Here is a 19,089-nt window from a genome sequence, read left to right as displayed (position 1 = left end):
TATTTAAAAAAATAACATGAAAGCGTGCACATAAAAAGAAGCCGTTCCCATATGGGACCCCTCGCCTTCCCTCAGAGCCGCTATTACCAGCTGATTATACTCCAGAATGCAAATCTGCACAACCCTTCTTGAAAGAAACCCGTCAATCTTGGCTTGCCTCTCCATTTTCATGAATCAAAACAGTCACTTTTGCTATCACTATGAGACGCAACGCGCTGAAATTTAACAATTCTCAAAGCCAGCTGGGCGCCGGTGGCTCGCACCTGACATCCTAGCTACTCGGAAGGCTGAGATCTGAGGATCGTGGTTCAAAGCCAGCCTGGGCAGGAAAGTCTATTAGATTCTTTATCTCCGCGATTAACCACCAGAAAACCAGAAGCAGAGCTATGGCTCGAGTGGTAGCCCTGAACAAACCCATACCAAAGAAAAACGACATAGTCAAAGTTACTCAAATAAAAATCAACACATAGGTAACAGACACATTTAGATATATGGAGTGTTGCCGAGGGAACAAGGATTTTGCACACATGTGTATGCACACGCACGCGCGTGCACATATATGCTCTGTATTTTTTTCCCGTGACAAGCAGTAAACTGATCTCGATGAAGGTTAACAGAAGGGAAGTATGCTTTAGATTATTTTCTCCAAAGCAAAGTTGATCTCTTTCTGGCTCCATCCAAGTCTCACCCTTCACACACATCCTCCATTGGAGATCTGATTTAAGCCCAGACATCGGGGTGGGTGGAACTTTCTAGCCAGAGCCCCATCTCTTGTACCTTCTCCAGATGGATTGGCCCAAGGGTCTGATATTCCCCCAAAGAAACCAAACCTCTCCAAGTTAACAATGGAGAAGAATAAGAGTGCTCTCCCTTCCAAAGCCAGACGGGTGGCAGGATAAGACCAGGGCTGTGGCAGAGCCCACAGTGCCACCAATCGCCCAGACCGGTGTTCCCGGGGCCCTTCGCCCTGCAGACAGCCAGCTACATCTGTATGTCGTCTGCTGCCGGCTGGCCCAACTGGTGTGGTGTCAGGAGAAAGTTACGAGTTCCCCCCCCCCCCCACCCCGCCAAGGGACTGGAGACAAGAGCAGAGTTAAGTCCACTCCTGGGATTGTCATTGGCAATTGAGCGTGAGGAGCAAGCCAATGGCTGACATTTCCAGGGAGGCCATACAACCAGAACTTGCCCCCCCCCCCCCTCGTGTCCCTGTGATCCCTGGGCCCTGCAGGGTGAAATGAGGGCAGACGGTGTGGACCATGCATATCCCTGTGCCCGAGGAGCCCCTGTGAGTGCCAGTGCTTCTGGCCCTGTCCTTGTCACCTTGTTCCTTGCACACGGTACAGCTGGGAAGCTGGGGGGGGGGGGGGGGCCTGGCCTCAGATCCCACGAGGCACTGCATTTCATCAGCACAGCTCTGCAGACGCAGCTGCCGGAAGGGTGTGAAGTCCACAGCAGGACTGGCTGGACACATGTGGTCCTGGGCCATCTCCAGGGTGTGGGAGGAAAGACTCGTGAGGGGATCCAAGGCGCCCCACCCCCCAACTGGGACCTCAGTGCTGTCTAGTGCTGCATGCGATGTCTGAGTCCCAGGACAGTACTTTGCCTCCCCATCCCTTGGGGTAGCCAGGCCATACCGTGTCCCTGTGGCGGCTAGAAAAATCCCTCCTGGTCTGGAGGTTTGGAACAGACGCCATTTCTTCATGGTTCCTACCCATTGGCCGGTGTTCCATCCTCACTATCCTCTTCTAGATTTCTCTTCAGATCTCTGGAGACGCCAGCCCTTGCTCCTACCACCTCTTCTTCCCTGGTGTTCATGCCAAAAATGGTCTGAAGCAAGGCTCATTCATCACTCAAGGAGTGCTTTCTAGGTCTGCACAAGGCTTTGTTCTAGAAGGTTCTAGGGGACATGGTGATGAACACAAACTCGCCCAGGTGGATTTTACATCCCTGGTAGAGACAAATACAAAACAGCAAGTAAGGACATGCATGTGAAAGATGATCAACTGGAAGCACCGAGAATGAAACAATGGGAAACACAAAAGGGTGTTGGGCTGTTTGGAGGGATCTTTGCTGCCTGGGAGGGCAGTGAACTCCCTGGCAGAATTTCCCAAACCGAGGGAGCAGCAGCTCCTTAACAGCCAGATTGGAAACTCTTGTGCCTTTGAGCAGACTAATGAGGACGGGCTGAGCAGGGTTGGACAGAGAATGACACCGTCAGCAAGCAGGCGACACGTTTTGTGCCTGGGTTGAGGGAGGGAGGGGCTAATTTGTTTTGAATGCAATAAGAAGCCAAGGGATTGGGGGGAGGCGATATGATGACGTCCAACATTTGTAAAAGCCCATAGGTGGCTGTGCGAAGACGACATTGAACGAAGACTACGTAGTCGCTGCAGTTGCCTAGATAGAACTGGGCTAGAGTAAGATGATTGCACATAGCATGGAGGGAAATGGACAATCCGGTGTGTGCTCTGCAAGCAGGGTCAGCCTCCTGTCAGGAGGTCATGCTGGTATCACAGCCATTCACCACCATGCCCGGCTTTCTAATCCTCTTGGTATTATTATATTTGCATCCATCATCATCTGCCTGTCTTCTGTCCTTGCCTCCAAGCTCTGTAAAAGCAATGCTCCCCCTGTCCCCCACCCCTGGCAGAGCCAAGGCTGCCATGCTTCTCACTGACTGAGCACATGCTACAAACACACCTCGCCTGCACACGTTCCAAACTCAAGCATTTCTACACCGAATGAGCCAGTGACTGGGCGACTCAAAGCCAGCCACTCCCAAAGGCAGTTCCTGTGTGGTACTGAATATTGAAAAATAACATTTTCCAACGCCTACCCCCATCTACGTGCTGCCTCATCTCGTGTTCTTGCTGGTAACTCCTGAATCCATGAGCTACCAAAGTAATGTTCCTTTCAACGAATGGGAGTATTATTGATAACAACTCTCCTTAGCCTTGAAATGTACTGCCGTGTGAGGGAGGGAGCTTTGGAGAGATGAAGACTGTGTGAAGCGAACTGAAAGAATGTGACTTGTTTGAGAGGAAAATTAAGCTGCCTTCGCCTTTTATTCACAGTGAACCTGGGGAATATCTTTTTTGGAAATGTTATTCATGCCTGCTCCCCTTTGCTATACCTTCTCCATCTGGGTGTGCCATCTCTCTAGCTCTCACCCTGGAGAGCCTGGATAAAAAGGGGGTACCCCCTGGTTCCCTGGACCCCAAAGAAAGGCTGCTGAGTCCTCACGACCCTGTGCTCTACTGGTGATCTACCTGGGCATTCTCTCTCTCTCTCTCTCTCTCTCTCTCTCTCTCTCTCTCTCTTTGTCTGATTTATCCCTTCTCCTTTCTCTGACCCTCCACACTTGAGTTTCGTTGCTTCCTGCCACACTCAAGCTTATTGGATAATTTCACTTTGCTGATTCTGGTCCCTGGCAGAGATTATAATTATAGCGATGGCCTGGCTGTGCTATTAATTATGGGAATTGTGATTTTTTTATTTTTGATTTAAGGGTTAATTGGTGAGACCCGTGCGCCATCTTCCCTGCAGATAATTTGGGCTCTGGTAATTAACCTTGTGTCCAGGTTGTCTGCTAGGAACCATTTGCCTCCATTTTATCTCTGAGTTAAAATTGATTCACACGGCGCCTCTGCCCCCCCTCCCCCCCAGCTACTGGTGGAAAGACTAGGGTGGGTGGTGTACTGAATGTAGGAGCACCTCCTGGCCATCCACTCAGAATATTCCAGAAATCCAAGTTCCTCCTTGACGTGTTAGTTCCTGAACTTCACCAAGGGAGTTTGGAACTTGCATTCAGGAGCACAAGGAAGCAGAGGGTCTGCCTGTGTGGTCATTTGCCTCTCAGGTCCTGCCCACCTTTACAAGGGCCATGGCCAGGCGATTCCACTGGGGGTGGGGGAGAGCTGGTGGCCGTAGCTGCCATGGGCATTACACTGGAGGAATCACGGGCATCTAAACGGCATCAGTGGGCTGTGGAGGGCGGTGGACCTTACTCAGGGCAGAGCCTGCTGGGGCCATAGTACCCCCAGGGGAGCCAGACACCCCCGATGCTAAAATTATATCTGCTTTGTGAGCACACTTATTGCATGGAAGCCTTTTCTGGTTGATTGGGGAGGGGGGAGTCCTGGGAGCTGTCCCCAAGTATTTGTACTCAAGGCTAGCGCTCTATCACTTGAGCCACAGCTCCACTTCCATCTTTTTTGCTGGTTTAGAGTCTCATGGACTTTTCGACTGCAATCCTCTGGGATCATAGGCTTGAGCCACCAGCACCCAGCTTCTTGTTGGTTTTGTGCAAGGAGAAGTATCTGGCCACTTGTTGTTCTCACTACTCAGAGGGCAGAGGAAATTAAGACTAGGTAACTCTCTCTGCACAATTCCTACTCTCTGACTTATTCTTGCAAGGATCATGTGGCACACACATCTCTCCTAAATAGAACTTAAAATAGAATTTACCATCTTTTATATCTTAGAATTCCCCCTCAGGGGGTCTGCAGCAACACCTAGTAGTCAAATCCACCACTAATTTTGCTGTAAAATGAAGAAACATTGCTAATAAGATCTGTAAATGGATTTGGCTAGGTCAGGTCAATTTTTCCCCCCACCAAATGAGTAGGAAAAAGTTGGCCTTCAGATTTCTTTCTTTTTTCTTCTTCTTTTTTTTTTCTGTATAAGGACTAACCCAGGGCCTTTTACCAGTTCAACCAAGTTCTTGTTCCTTTTGTTGTTGTCTTCTATGCTTTGTTTTGTTTTTAGATAAGGTCTTCCACTAGCTTTAAAGTTGCTAGCTTCTAACCTTTATTCTGTCTCTGCATTCCCTCCTTCCCAAGTGGCTGGGGTTACAGGCATACACCAGTATTCTAGGCTTGTTTTGTTTTCTTTATAATTGCAAATAAGGGATGATGTATTTGTGTTTGGAAAACTAATTTGTCTCCTGCAGATCAAAAGAAACAGAGATAAGGGAGAGCAAGCAGTGAAAAGGGTTAATCTGATCAATTGTGTGCATGTATGAAATACCTTGGAGAAAGTGCTTTGTACAACTTTACATACTAATTTTAAAAGAAAGAAAGAAAATTGTCACAAATCACTTATATGGCTTCTCTTTTTAATCTGTGAAGCCTTGCTGAAATAATGAGTACAGTTTTCCCAATCTGCTAACATGGCAAATCACAGTCATTGATTTTCCAAAATTGTATCAATTTTGTCAATCCCTAGAAGAAATATAACTTGCTCCTGGAAAAAACATAAAGGAATGAATGAATAAAGGAGCAAGGCAAAGCAGCTCCGGCACTCCTTTAAATTTCAGGAGAATTTAGGTTGATTCTGAACCACTGAAATGGTTTATCCAGATGCCGCTGCCTCAGAGTGCTCTGCCACGTTCCAAGGAGAAGGGCCATAAATCTGATCCCTGGCCACAACCCTAAGCATCGCCTGTACAACCGGGCTAGCCACGAAGTGGCAGAGACATTCACACAAACCCGTGGTTTCCTGGAACTTCCATTCACTGGCCATAAGTAGAGCAGATTATTCAGGATGTTTGGAGAATAATCATTAATTTTGAAGGTAGGGTTTCAGTGAAAAATAAATACATGCTTTCAAGTGGCGTAACTAGATTCAGCTCCAACTGTGTGAATGGTGCTCTCTACGCCCAATGCCGAACTGAACCCTGACTCTGGAAAACTCCTAGGATGTTTGGCCTCCCAGTAAATCAAGCCAACTTCATGAGTCACTTTTTTTTTTTTTAAACGTGTGAAGAACATGAACACTGCCAACAAAGATGACATTAAACTCAGAAAAAACTTGGCAATCCCTACCAAATTCAATCATAGGTTTAAATGTGTGGGCTGGCAATTTTCACCTACCTCATTAGGACAGAAAGCAGATCTCTGTCTCTCTCTGTCTCTCTGTCTCTGTCTGCCTGTCTGTCTCTGTCTCTGTCTCTCTGTCTCTCTGTCTCTTTCTCTTTGTCCCGCTTACAAATGAAATCAATTTCCTGATGCATATAGGGAAAATTATGGAAATTCAGGAAATAATGCATCTATTTCTATTCAGGATGTGTGTAACACAGACTACTGATGGTGTGTGTGTGTGTGTGTGTGTGTGTGTGTGGTGACAGAGCAGATCCTCAAAGACACTGTGTCTCCTTCTAAGTGATCCAAAGCCATGATCCAATTATAAACTCAATTTCTGGGGGTGCAAGGACTATAAGGAACAATGACGTAGGTAGGGAGCCAGGAGAGAACTTGAAGGCAAGGATTTTTAGGGGCTCCATCAAAGTTTGAAATCGCCCATGATCAGAAGCCATTCTTACTCAGGGCTGTTATTTCAGAGCTAAAGGAAGGAAAGACCTGCCATTGTTTATTTCCCTGTGAGCTGTGTTTGAAGCTGACATCCGCTCCAGGAAGACAGCCCTGCCTGGTGGAGGCCCCAGGGATCTCAGAGGGAGCTCCGAATGGGGAGCTGGGGAGGTCAGCATGGTAGTGGGGAGATTGTGTTTTCTCTTAAAGAAGAACAGAGGAGACATGATCAGGGCGAGTCCATCAGTCAAGACACAGCGATGGCTTATTTTAGTTTAATGCGTGCCCCACCACCACCACCACCTCAGGATTTTTTACACAGGCCTGTGGGAAAATCCAGTCATTAATTATCTCTAATTTGGTCCTAGAGTTAGCTTGCCCAGGTGCTAGGAAAACGTGGACTAGCTGGGTTATTTTGGCTTCCTGCTTTACTTTCAACATCACAAATGGACAGAAAATTCAAAAAAATAACACGGACCTCACCATCTACGCGCCAAGCCCGCTATTCTAACTTTATACCTTCGAGACTCCTTCCCCAGACCCCTCTTCTCTTCTGACACACTTCGAGTACTTGAAAACTTTAGGTGAAGTTATTAGTAAAAAAAAAAAAGCCCACCACAAAATGGCACTCGTTGCTGTAGACAAATGTTTGAAATTCCGTCTGCAAAGAGTAAGATAGTCTAATATGAGGCTCTGAAGCCTCGTGTCTGGACCTGGTTCTTCCAGAACCTTCTTAGCTCCCAGCTGCCTCTCAGCTGCAACGGTGGCACACACAGCTCACTGAGGCCTCGCTGAGCGTGCGTGGTAGGGGTCTCCTCACAGAATGCCACATCCTATTGCAAATGCATTCCCCTTCCTGTGTTCTATGTGGGGACAAAGGCAGGAGCCATCAGATTGGCCCAGCCACTAAACAGCCGAGTCCTGGAGTGTGGGAGTGGGGACTCCTTCCCAGGCACCAGCATCTCCACTGAGCCCTGGAGAACACTGGGGGCCCGGGTGATGGAAATCAAGCCGTGGAAATAATGAACCCCCAGGCAGCAAGCCAAGGAGCAATGAATGGATTTTTGGCTCCCATTCAGGACTGAGAGTCATGTAGGCAGAGAGCTCCACCGGAGAGCCTGGAGATCTCAACTGTTGCTCGGTCTGGTGACTTTTGAGTGGTGGCCACTTTTGGCAAGTGACCTTGCTTTTCAGGGCTTTGGTTTTCCTAACAGTGAAAAGTATTTGTTTCTGCAGCCAGAGACTAGATGTTCACATTCAGCAATTCTCTATATATATTTACGTATGCAGATGTATATGTGTGTATATATGTATATATGAGTATATATATAGTGATTACCTATACATATATATGATGATTACCATAATATCACTGGGCCTAAGACCATGACAGTATGAGACAGCCCTAAATAAATCATTGGACGGAGTTCAAAACATCTAAGCAAATACGTGGAATACATCGTTTTGGGGAGAGATGTCTTAGAATTGAGAGAGGAGGAGTGGGGGAGAGACAGGTGGGGGGAGAGACAGAGTGCCCTAATAAAGAATGGAAAGCCATAGGCACACCCCACCCCCTGTTTCCTTCCCAATTTTTGCTTCTGAACCCACAACTGTGTTCGTATACTTGAGACAGACAGCAGTTTCAGATCTAAAATGGGACCTCTGCTCTCTACAGTCGATATTTGCCATCCTCCATTGAATGCATCGTTTTCCGATACATGTTGGAAGTTAGGTCTGGGGTATTTCTGAAATGGGTGCTTTTATGCCTCTGCTAATGGCCATGAGGAGGAGGAAGAGGGGGAGGAGGAGAGAATTCGATGCTGTATTGGACGGTTGTCACTGTTTTTCTCCTTTCCATGGAACTTATATCCTAACGTGGCTAACACTGAACAAATAGCCCACGTGGTCTACAAAGACTGCTTAGAGTTTTTGACCAAGCTTGTGATGGGCCCAAGTTGTTTCTAACTCATCTGAGAAATCTTCTTCTTTGGCCCCCAACGCTGCATCCTGTAGACAAAGTCAAGACTTGTTCTGCATCCTTACAGCAGTCTGACCCGGTCAATGAAGGCCATCTGCTATTTATACCCTCCTTCATTCTTTGATTTTTTTTTCCTCTGGTGCATAAATAACCAGCAGGTTTGATCTCTGTGGGACAAGTCTGGGCCCTCTGCGCACATGGGAGCTGGAGTTTCCAATCTGCTTCCTCATCTCGCCCTTGCTCTTACTTAAAAGGTGTGCAGGCTGTTTATCTCACCTGCCCAGGGGGCAGGAAGCCACTGCGTACTCCTTTGATGGACTTGGACTATGGAAGCCATCCAGGACCTCCAGCCACTCTGTCCACACCATCACAGATGCTGTCACCTGCATTTGCTGATTACCTTACCAGTGGCCAGCCCTCCTTCCCTTTCCAATACTTCCTGCTCCAATGTCCTGAAGGACATCAATCGGGGCATCGAACACACCAAGGTTTGGAATGCCTGGACATGTCACTCTGTCTTCTTCTGCCTCCATTTCCCCCAGGTGGGTGGCAGTGTAGCTGCTAAGGCCTGCCGGGGTTGTTTTGGGGTTTGAATAGGATATGGTGTGAAGGTCCTGTGTGTGGGCAGGGAAGTCCATCAGCTGCCACTCCCCACCCATCCTTTCTCTGCTTCCTGTGACATGATTTTCCTTTGTACTAATGTGAGGGCCATCGTTTACATGTTGAAAGTTGCCCAAACAATGTGAGGGTGATTTCCGAGTTAGGCTTTCCTCCCTGCCCTTGAACCAACTTCAGAAATCTGAGGCTTGGTGACTTGCAGGGGCCAAGGGAAGGAGACTTCTGCTCGCGAAGAGTGGGATGCCAGGAGCTAATCAAGGGCCTGCCTAGAAGAGTCATATGAAAGGCCCAGAAAGGCCAACTTGCAACGTGTCAACTGTGAAATAAACAAACCCTTCTGAGGACGAAGCACCATCAGTTTCTTGAGACACGAGTGATAAGGGAATGGAACAAACACTGGGGAAACTGAGGCTGGGAAGCTGAAGCATCTTGAGACCAACCTGGCTGTAGGGAGGACAGAGGCTTTCCAGGTGCTGGTATCACCTCAGCCCTTCCTGTGACATTAGAAAGGGCTTGGTTTCATGCAGGAGCTTTCTCCCCCCCTCTTCCAAACTCTATGGGATGGTCCTACTGGCAGGAGAAGACGATGCAGCCAGGGACCTGGCGTCATCAAAATGCACTCAGGTAACAGCTCAGTTCTGCACCGGCTCCAGTGCTTGGGGCGGCTTAGAACATCTTCCTGGACTTGCACTTGGTCCCCAGCGCTCAGCCATAGTTCCCTGTCCATTCATTTCTGTTGTTTGCCACACACACGGCCCTGCCAATGGATACCATCGGTGAGACAGGAGAAGAGTGGAGAGAAAAGGAAATCTCTTCTGGTATGGTGTGCAAAGAACACACATTCAGGTGCACAGAGCTTTAGTCCTGGTTAACCTCGCCTCAGTTACAACGAAGAACTGAGAGAACAGCAGAGCTTACCAGCTGCCATTAAGGACCCGGCCTTGTCTGAGTTTGGGGAGGGGAGGGCGCTCCTTACTCTTCCTGCCCTGCCCCACCCCTCCTCATGGTATTGCTGGCCTTGATGACATTGAAGTATCCAGAGTCAGCCCTATGCTCTATGTAAACCTCTGTAATTTCTCTCCCTCCTTCCCTCCTTCCCTCCCGCTCTCCCTCCTTTTTCCCCCCCTCCCCCTCTCTCTCCTCCCTTCCTCCCTCCCTTCTCTCTCCTTTCTCTCTCTCTCATACACACACATACTCGCTCACTTAACCTCAGAGCTCAAAGAAGTTTTCTAGACCCTTGCATTTCACATTCATCTGCGTTACCATGAGGGACTGGAAGCCAAGGCTGGTGTGATCCATGAGTACCTTAGAAACTCAGGATGTCAGCAGAAAACGTGCTCAATTTTTAAGAGACTTTCTAAACCACAGTAATACACAACCTCCCTCATAGAGAATGGTGCCCTGACCTTCATTCCCTTTCTTCATCAAGACCACACTGGGAATGTGCAGATTTGCCATTCTCCCGTCATCCATTTGAACGGATCCATTGAAACCAAAAGAAATGGATTCCATTTGAAGCATCTGTTGGATGCCAGAATTCTAGGAGGTGTCATTGCATGTGCCAGACACGTGTTAAATGGGGCTCAGTGCCCTTATGTAGCAGCTCTCAAAGGTAGACTTGCAGGTGGTGGTGGAGCAGGCCTGGGGCTTGAACTCAGGGCCTGAGTACTGACCCTGTGCTTTTTGCTCAAGGCTAGCACTCTACCGCTTGAGTCACAGCTCCAATTCTGGCTTTTTTTGGTTCATTGGCAAGAAGAGCCTCACAGACTCTCTTGCTGACTTTGAACTTTGATCCTCAGATCTCATCCTCCCGAGTAGCTAGGAGGGACAGGCCTGAGCCACCGGCACCTGGCTCCTTTACCTAATTTCCTAAAGAGCTGATTATGCCTCTCCTATTTAGTCTGTATAAGCAAGTCACAAACGAGTTACTGGACAGATGTTTGCCGACACCTATAAATAGGCTCTATGTGGCTAGCACTTTTGAAAGTTTTCAGAATGACGTGAACAAACTTCTTACAGTGCAGGGGCCCGGCAAATTCAGTTTGTTTGTTTTTTTAACTCAGTGCTTGTTGCTTCTTTCTGTTCCCTCGGTCTGTTTTGCCGTGACTTCTGGGTGTGGGATGATTGGGGGGTGGGGAGATTAGGATATCTCCACAGAATAATCATTTCCACAAGGAAATGTGTCTTCTACATATTCATAAAGATGAGGGCCCAATGCTGAGCAGGGAGGGAGGGAGGGAAGAATACAACACAAGTTCACTGAAGGAAACTACATACTGGTTCATTCATGTGGACCAGCCAGGAGGAAGCCGTTCGTGCCTGGAAACTGTGCTCACACATGTACACGTTCCTTATCTAATGATGGGATGGGAAAAAGGCACACAAGACAGCTATCTTTCCCAGCAGAGAGCCCTCCGGTAAACTTGGGAATAGCTAAGAGACATCTCCCAGCCAAGGAAGGATGACGAGAAGCTATTGAATTGCAGGATAGTTTTGCTTCTGGCTTCATCAGTCCACCTGCCAGAGTGGAGCACGGAGAATGTGGCTCTCCGACCCGTGGCCATCCTGACATGGAAAGGATTGAAATGCGAAGACAGGATAAAGTACCAAGCCTCTGCCTTGTGAGCTCGTAGGACACTTGTACACTTGTGAAGAATGGAGGCTCGTGTGGCATGTCCAGACAAATTAACCTTTAGAAACCTACATGTATATCTCGAGGTTTCTAAAGGTAAAAAGAACTAGCCTTTAGGGTGTTCTTAAAGCTCCCATTGTGTGTTGCAGGTTCAGCCTGCTAAGAGGCTCAGGTGCAAGGTTGTCATTCTGCTCTTGAACCTTTGTTTAGTGTAGCAGCAGCCTTTTCTGTGTGTGTCTTCCTTCGCAAGCACACACAACAGCCGACTGCGGGTTTGTTTCTGTTGTGTTTGTTCCTTATTGATTTCCTCCTCCTGAATATTTGCAGCCCTGAGCTGCCTGCTTTCCTTTGTATTCAGACTCTCCAGATTTCGTAGGATTACTGAGAGAGGGAGGGAGGGAGGGAGGGAGGGAGGGAGGGAGGGAGGGAAGGAGGGATTAACTGGGTTTAACCTACCTATAAATATATGCTGTGTCTCTTGATAGTAGATTGCCCCTGTGAACAAGTCATCATCCAAAGTTTTAATTTTCCTTTGCACATCAGAGATATGGAGATACAGAATTGTTTGGCCTTTTCTCTCACCGTCTCTCCCTCTTTTTGATTTTTTTAAAAAATTTTTTGTCCAGATAAAACAAATTAATTAACATATACTTTTCAATTGAAGAAATGATTAAGACCCAGCTGTGTCTGTGAAATTATGTTAAGAGCTCAGAACTTGGGACTTGTTGATGATTTCTTTTTTTCCCCACTCTTGGCATAAAGAAGAGAGATAGGTAGCTAATATTAACGGGTGTTCCCGAAAGCATTAAGTGAGTAGTTTTGTTTGCCAAATTAACTTTCAAAGGCGTCTGGGTTATGAAGTTTGACATTTCTTCACACAAATCTTAATGATTGATGAACTACTGTAAAATAGCTAGGTTAAAAAAACAACAGATAATCTTTGGCAGCCTACTTCAAAGACTACTGTGCTGGCAAGATGAAAAGATTCCTCATTTTACGTTAATTTCCCTGATAAATCAACACTTATTTCAAATATGCCTGCGAATTATGTGATATTTACCACAGTATGAGCGTTTTTCACAGTTTCAAACCAGGCCCATGTGGGACTCTCATTTCTAATTGTAGCAGAATTATTGTATACACAAAGAACACTTATGAGAAAATACAGTATAGACATTTTTGTTCACTGTTCCATTGCAATGCACTGGAGGGGACGAAAATATAAAGAGATACCATGTCTTAAAATCAACATTACTGCTTCATGATGAGGTACTGGGTTCTCCTGGCAGTGTTTCACAGAAAGGGGCTACTTCTTTTTGACTTCCTTATTTATCATTTGTTAATTCATTATTTATTTACTATTTACTACTTGGCAGCTTGAACTCAAAGCCACACATTTGCTCTTCCATTTGAGTCAAATCCCAAGCCCTTTTGTGCATCAGTTAAAATTTCAAGTAGGATCTGGCATTTTGCTACAGACAGGACTGTTAATCCTTCAGATTTTCGCTTCCTAAGTAGGTTGGATTACAGGTGTGCAGTACCATGTCCTGAAGACCTTTTCTTATGTTTTGTTTAAGTGGTACCGAGGAATTGAACCCAGGGCTTCATGCATGCTAGGCAAGCACCCTACCACTAAGCCACCTTCCCAGCCCCCAACCTACTTCTTTTTCAACGTAGTTTGTGTGATTCTATTTCTGTCTAAGGTCACTGGGGAATTGTGCAAACTAGGGATGAAAAAAATCTCAGCTAAGCAGTTTAATGGGTGTGTGATTGGATTGGGTTTGGGGTGTGTGCAAGCATACTCACACGTGTGTGTGTACAGGATGTGGTGTATGTATGTGTGCTCACATATGTGCAGATGCTCTGGGGAGGGGTATGATGTTTGGGAAATAGTACATTTAAGCCATGTCAGTATGACAGATATTCTGGCTTTTGATTTCACAAAGCTGCAAGTCTAGCTTATTGTCAGAAATCTAAAATGGTTCACTCTTGGTGACAGCTTCAGGTTTCTGCAAGATCCTGAGCTGGCCAAAGCAAACTTGTCTTGGAGGTGGCAGTGTTGATTTCTAGAAGCCCGCCATGCGGTCAAACAAGCCTGCCTCTTGTTGGTCCATCTCTTTTGGAAGGCAGGGTTTCCTAATGGTGAAGTAACAGCTACCGTGCCCTCTTAGGGCTTCGCCTCCTGGGTCTGGGAGAAGCTTTGCAAAGGGTTCTTTCTTTCTTTTTTGTTTTTTGTTTGTATTCTTTTTTTTTTTTTTTTTTTTTTGGCCAGTCCTGGGCCTTGGACTCAGGGCCTGAGCACTGTCCCTGGCTTCTTTTTGCTCAAGGCTAGCACTCTGCCACTTGAGCCACAGCGCCGCTTCTGGCCATTTTCTGTATATGTGGTGCTGGGGAATCGAACCCAGGGCCTCATGTATATGAGGCAGGCACTCTTGCCACTAGGCCATATCCCCAGCCCAGCAAAGGGTTCTGATGAAGAAGAAAAGAGGGGTGCCTGGAGACCTGGGGTTCATAGCACACGGAGACTGGAAGGGGTACAGGATCATGGGTTCCTATGGGCCACACCACGACCACAGAGCTCAGCCAGGAGGACACATTGACCCACAAGCCCCACAGTGCCTTCTAGAACTGAGATTGGGGAGGGGAGGGAGGCAGGGGAGACCTGCGGAAGAAACAGACCCCCTCTTTGCTCTCTGGCAGGGTGAAGTCAAGCAGGAAGTCTCCCCGTGGAACTACTATGAGGCCAGAAACCTTGCTGCTATGTCTCACACTGCTGCACTCCGCTGGGGCCGGCTTCCCAGAAGATTCTGAGCCAATCAGTATTTCGCATGGCAACTGTAAGTATCCCCGGCTCCTTCACTGTCTCCCCTCGGACCCAGCGCCGCATCCAACCAGCAAAAAAAAAGCCAACATGGAAACAGGGAGTCAGAAGGGAGCCTGGGGCGTTGAAATCAGTGTAGGTGGCAAAGGTTGATATTCAAGTGCTATCAAATGGGCGATCCCATCACAGGCTGAGATGTGAAATGCCCTCTTAAGCCTCTGATGAGAAGCCGGGTGCCGGTGGCTCACTTGTCATCCTAGCTATTCTGGAGGCTGTTCTGAGGATCATAGTTCGAAGCCAGAAGTACAGTCCATGAGTCTCTTATCTTCCATTAACTTCTGATTTAACAACAACAAAAAAAAAACCAGAAGTGGAACTGTGACTCAAATGGTAGAACACTAGTCATTTGTGAGCAAAATGGCTCAGGGACAGTACACCCAGGCTCTGAGTTCAAGTCCCAGGACTGGCACCACACAAAGGAAGAATACAGGCTACTTCCTTGAGGCCTGGAAAGCTGGATGATGGGAGAATATCTGTGAATATTGCTGGCAGGCATTGTGTGTTTCTGTACTGAATCAATGCGTAGGAATTATTGAGACATAAGTGGAAAACATGACTGCTCAAGTACTCTGGAAGGATTTGGTCATGTTTTGGTTGTTGGTGGTGGAGCTGGAGCTTGAACTCAGGGGCTTGCACTCTGACTTGGCTTTTTCACTCAAGGCTGGGGCTCTTCTACTTGAGCCACAGCTCCACTTCTGGCTTTTTGCTAATTAATGAGAGATACAAATCTCTCAGCTTTAACCCAGAACTGGCTTCTTGAACTGTGATTCTCCGATCTCAGCCACTTGAGTAGCTAGGATGACAGGCATGAGCCGCCGGCACCCGGCTTAAAAATGAACTCTTTTAAGACTTGACTCCATTTCTAGACTGATTTTGCTTTGCAATGGGCCTATTGAACCATTTATACCTTCCTTTTGTATCAGCCTCATTGCCAGGTGTAGAGACTGGGGCATAAACTGGGTTGTCTCTTTCAAAGAGAATCTTCTCCAGGGCCAGAGGGACTGGCCGATGTCCCGCTTTTCTGTCCTCGGACATACTCACGTATTTTCATCCCAGGAAGAGTAAGACAGAACCTCCTTCTAAACACCTGTTTCTCCAGTAATTATGAAGTGAGCCTTCCAAAAGATGATTCACATTCGTGTGGAGTACAAAGCTTTCTGCGGGACTCCAGGGATGAGAAAGAAGTTAATTCTACATGATGGCAGGTGGCAAGGATGGCACAGAACCAAAGGCAGAGGGCATGGACAAGGCCCCCTCCGCCCCTCAAAACAGTAGAGGGACCTCCCCACCCCCAACGGTAGCAAGCATGCGTGTAGCGACTCCATTTGAGATAAGATTCCTGTCCTGGGTACCTTGGCACCGAAGCTGCCCACCCCCCCCCCATCCAGATGTGCAGTTGAAGCTCATACTACAGTGTTCACTCAAACATGTACAGCATGTACACGGACAGCAGAGGAGTATGAAGAGAGACCTAGCCATCTCTTTAAAGAACACATGGAGGGCCAGGCTTCAATGGCTCACGTGTATAATCCCAGCTACTCAGGAGGCTGAGATCTGAACTTTAAAGCCAGCCTTGACAACAACAACAATCTCTGAGACATTTTTCCCTCCAATCAACCAGCAGAAAGAAAAAAAATCTGGAAGTGGCTCAAGTGGTAGAGCACCAGCCGACTGTGAGTGAAAGGAGTTAACCAAGAACGTGAAGCCCTGAGTTCAAGCCCTAGTGCCCCCCCCAAAAAAAAAGAACAGGGTCAGTGGAATTTCAGAGCAGTGGAAGGAAAGTACAGAGTCATCTTAAAAAGCTCATGTGGGACGAAACACAGGGAGTTGAGGTTTTCTAAGGACACAGTGGTAGCACTACTCAGATTCTACAGGCGGGGGCACAGATGGGGTCCCGGCCCAAGTCTCCAGGTTTCCTCATCATTATTTTCACCCCACACCCCTCCCTCCCAAATGTGGCTCATCTTTCTTTTCTCTGTTGGAGGACTGCCATGTCCAGAGACTATAGGTTCGGAGGCAGAGAGATGATGAAATACAGGTATTTGCGAAGGTCCGCTCCTATTAACAAATTGCCCACTCGCAACCAAAGAGGAACCAGCGCAAAGAAGAAAAGTGAAAACGCAGAGAACATTCCAGATTCCCCAACTGGCTACACTCAGTTTGACCCTGATCTACTCCCCACCCCGCCTCCACCACTTCATTTTCTGTGGGATCAATTCAGTCTTCCAGCGAACCTTCGTTGGTTCCTAGAATGCCAGCCGGCCTCAGAGGCCTTCAATGGTGGATTATTCCTCCCGGACGCCTGTGGAGACTGTATTTTTCTTCTGGCTCCTGGATGGAGGCTCTCGTCTCCAGCCCACATCGCCTTTGTGCTTGATTGATGGAAGGGGAGACTTTGAAAATAGTTTGGTCCTGAGACAAGATCTTTGGCTGCCTGCCCCCCTTCAGGCTTAGCACTTCACAGAAGATGAAAAGAAAAACCATGGAAGAAAAGAGGACCTTCATGCAAAAGTGTTCACTTGCCGGTCTATACCCCCCCCAACCCCCAACCCCCCCACCCCCAAGAAATTGTGACACTCAGAAAGCTAAGTCCTGGCTTATTATGGACTGGAAATGAAGTGTAACTCGAGCAGCTTTAAAGAGCACTCTGGTGTCCCGGTATTGCTTTTACAATAACAACAGCCTTCTTTGGGGATGGGAAACGGGGACCTGGTCTGAATTAAACACGGTTTTGTCTACCCGCCTGCTCACCCCCTCCTCACCCTGCCTTGTGGATTGTCCACCCAATCTCCTTTTCTCTCTCCTTTCCCATCTCATCTTTATTTATTTATTCCCTCCCCCACCCCCACCTCCCTACAGATACAAAACAGTATCCGGTGTTTGTGGGCCATAAGCCAGGACGGAACACCACACAGAGGCACAGGCTGGACATCCAGATGATTGTGATTATGAACAGAACCCTCTACATCGCTGCCAGGTGAGAGGCCTCCTCCCCCCGCCATCCTCAGTTTACCCGCCAGCTGCCCTTGCTGAGAACCATACCTCGGCATGATTGAACCTCAAGGCTGGAGGTGTCAATCCACCCTTCCTTCCAAAATTTTTCTGGGCCTGTTTAACTCGGATGTGGATTTTTATTGAGAAATAATTTGCATCTTTGGGAGATTAGACTCCAGTAATCTCTGGTGGATATTGAATAGACGTAGATGTTTGCCCTAAGCCCCCCTCCCCCCACAAGTGTTTTGTCCCTTGATAGCTCCTTGTTAAATTAGGCAATACTTGTTAAATCAGGCTGACTATATAAGCAGGTATTATATGGCATGCATGTTAAGTGTGTGTTTATTAAACTTACGTGTAGTTTGTTTTTCCAGCAGATGTATAGTATTTGTCATGACTTTGAAAGAATAGCCATGTCCCCCCAAAAAAGTGGGATCCTTTTGTGTTTCAGAGGGGGTTTATTTGGCTATAGGATTGTAATACTTATCCATTGGGGAAATGGCATCTGGATGAACGCCTGTAACCAAAGGCTGAGTGGCAGGGTAGGAAGGCTTTGGGTGTGGGCTTTAGTTCTGCCCCTGACTGGCCCGAGCCAGTCTCTGGCTCCCAGTAGCCTCCACCAATTGCAGTGTTAAGTTAGGGTCCTGGCAAAACCCACTAGATCCCTAGTAATGTTTGTTCCTCCAAGTTTGGGGTGTACAGGACATCCCGAATAATCCCTAAGGGGCAGCACAAGAGTCACTCGTGCTGCTGTGGTGTCCTCTGGGGTCCCCCCAGATCTCACAGTGGGACAGAGAAAGTGAGATGGTGTTTGTCCCCGGGAGCCATGCCCAGTTCCCCCAAAGCTCACCGGTGTACGGGGTGGAAAGCTCTTCAGAAGCAAGCCAGAGCTGTGGCCTGGTGACAATATCCCGAGAAGAACCTATATTTGGGCCCAGGAAGTCATGCCCAAACCTTTTCTTAAAAAATATATACATTTTTTTTTTAAATTCACAAAGACAGCCCCATCCTGGTAAGTCTGCGGAAGTGACAAATCAAGTTGCAACTTCTTCTTTTTTTTTTTTTTTTGCCAGTCCTGGGGCTTGAACTCAGAGCCTGAGCACTGTCCCTGGCTTCGTTTTGCTCAAGGCTAGCACTCTGCCACTTGAGCCACAGCGCCACTTCTGGCCATTTTCTATATATGTGGTGCTGGGGAATTGAACCCAAGGCTTCATGTATACGAGGCAAGCACTTTTGCCACTAGGCCATATTCCCAGCCCCAACTTGCAAGTTCTTGATAAATACGGATTTGTTCAGCCCCGGGAACAGGTGTGTGTTTTCTTGGAACCCCTTGGGTTCTCCCAAGGTAAGGACATTAAGAGCCAGGCGCCAGAGGGCACAAGTCAGTCCATCGCGGCGTCCTGTGCTCTGCTGCCACCGGACACAGACCTGGGACTGTTTTTCCTTGGTCATCGCTTTCTCATGGCATTACCTAGGAGCAGAGAATTATGCATGGTCCCTGTGAAGCATTCGCGGGAGGTCTGGAACCCACCGCCCCTTCCCAGCCTTGTAAAAGACCATTCTTAATTTCCTAAATGTACCAATTGTCAGACTAGTATCCTTGTGCGCAGTTATCTAAGATCTGATCACCGTGAGTGATTAAACCAACATAGTGTCATCTGAACTTCCTACCCCGAAG

The 19,089-nt window shown here is 47.6% G+C and overlaps 1 protein-coding gene across 6 annotated transcripts in view; it reads left to right on the top strand.

The window, feature by feature from the left end:
- Sema6a (semaphorin 6A) overlaps positions 1-19,089 on the top strand; it is a 113,297-nt gene that overhangs the window by 44,285 nt on the left and 49,923 nt on the right. For 5 of the 6 annotated variants that reach the window (XR_007209178.1, XM_048334378.1, XM_048334379.1 and 2 more), the window contains exons 2-3: positions 14,237-14,373; positions 17,277-17,394. Coding sequence is in view for 4 of the 6 variants with exons in the window: in XM_048334378.1 (XP_048190335.1) it covers positions 14,274-14,373; positions 17,277-17,394 (218 nt within the window). In the remaining 2 variants the exon portion in view is untranslated. Of the gene's footprint in view, positions 1-14,236; positions 14,374-17,276; positions 17,395-19,089 lie in introns of those variants that run through there. The other variant, XM_048334382.1, reaches the window with a different exon arrangement.

The sequence above is a fragment of the Perognathus longimembris genome, chromosome 25 (assembly GCF_023159225.1).
Source record: "Perognathus longimembris pacificus isolate PPM17 chromosome 25, ASM2315922v1, whole genome shotgun sequence".
Lineage (NCBI taxonomy): Eukaryota > Metazoa > Chordata > Mammalia > Rodentia > Heteromyidae > Perognathus > Perognathus longimembris.
Note: the sequence above shows the minus strand (reverse complement) of the source record. Positions and strands in the feature narration are given on the sequence as shown.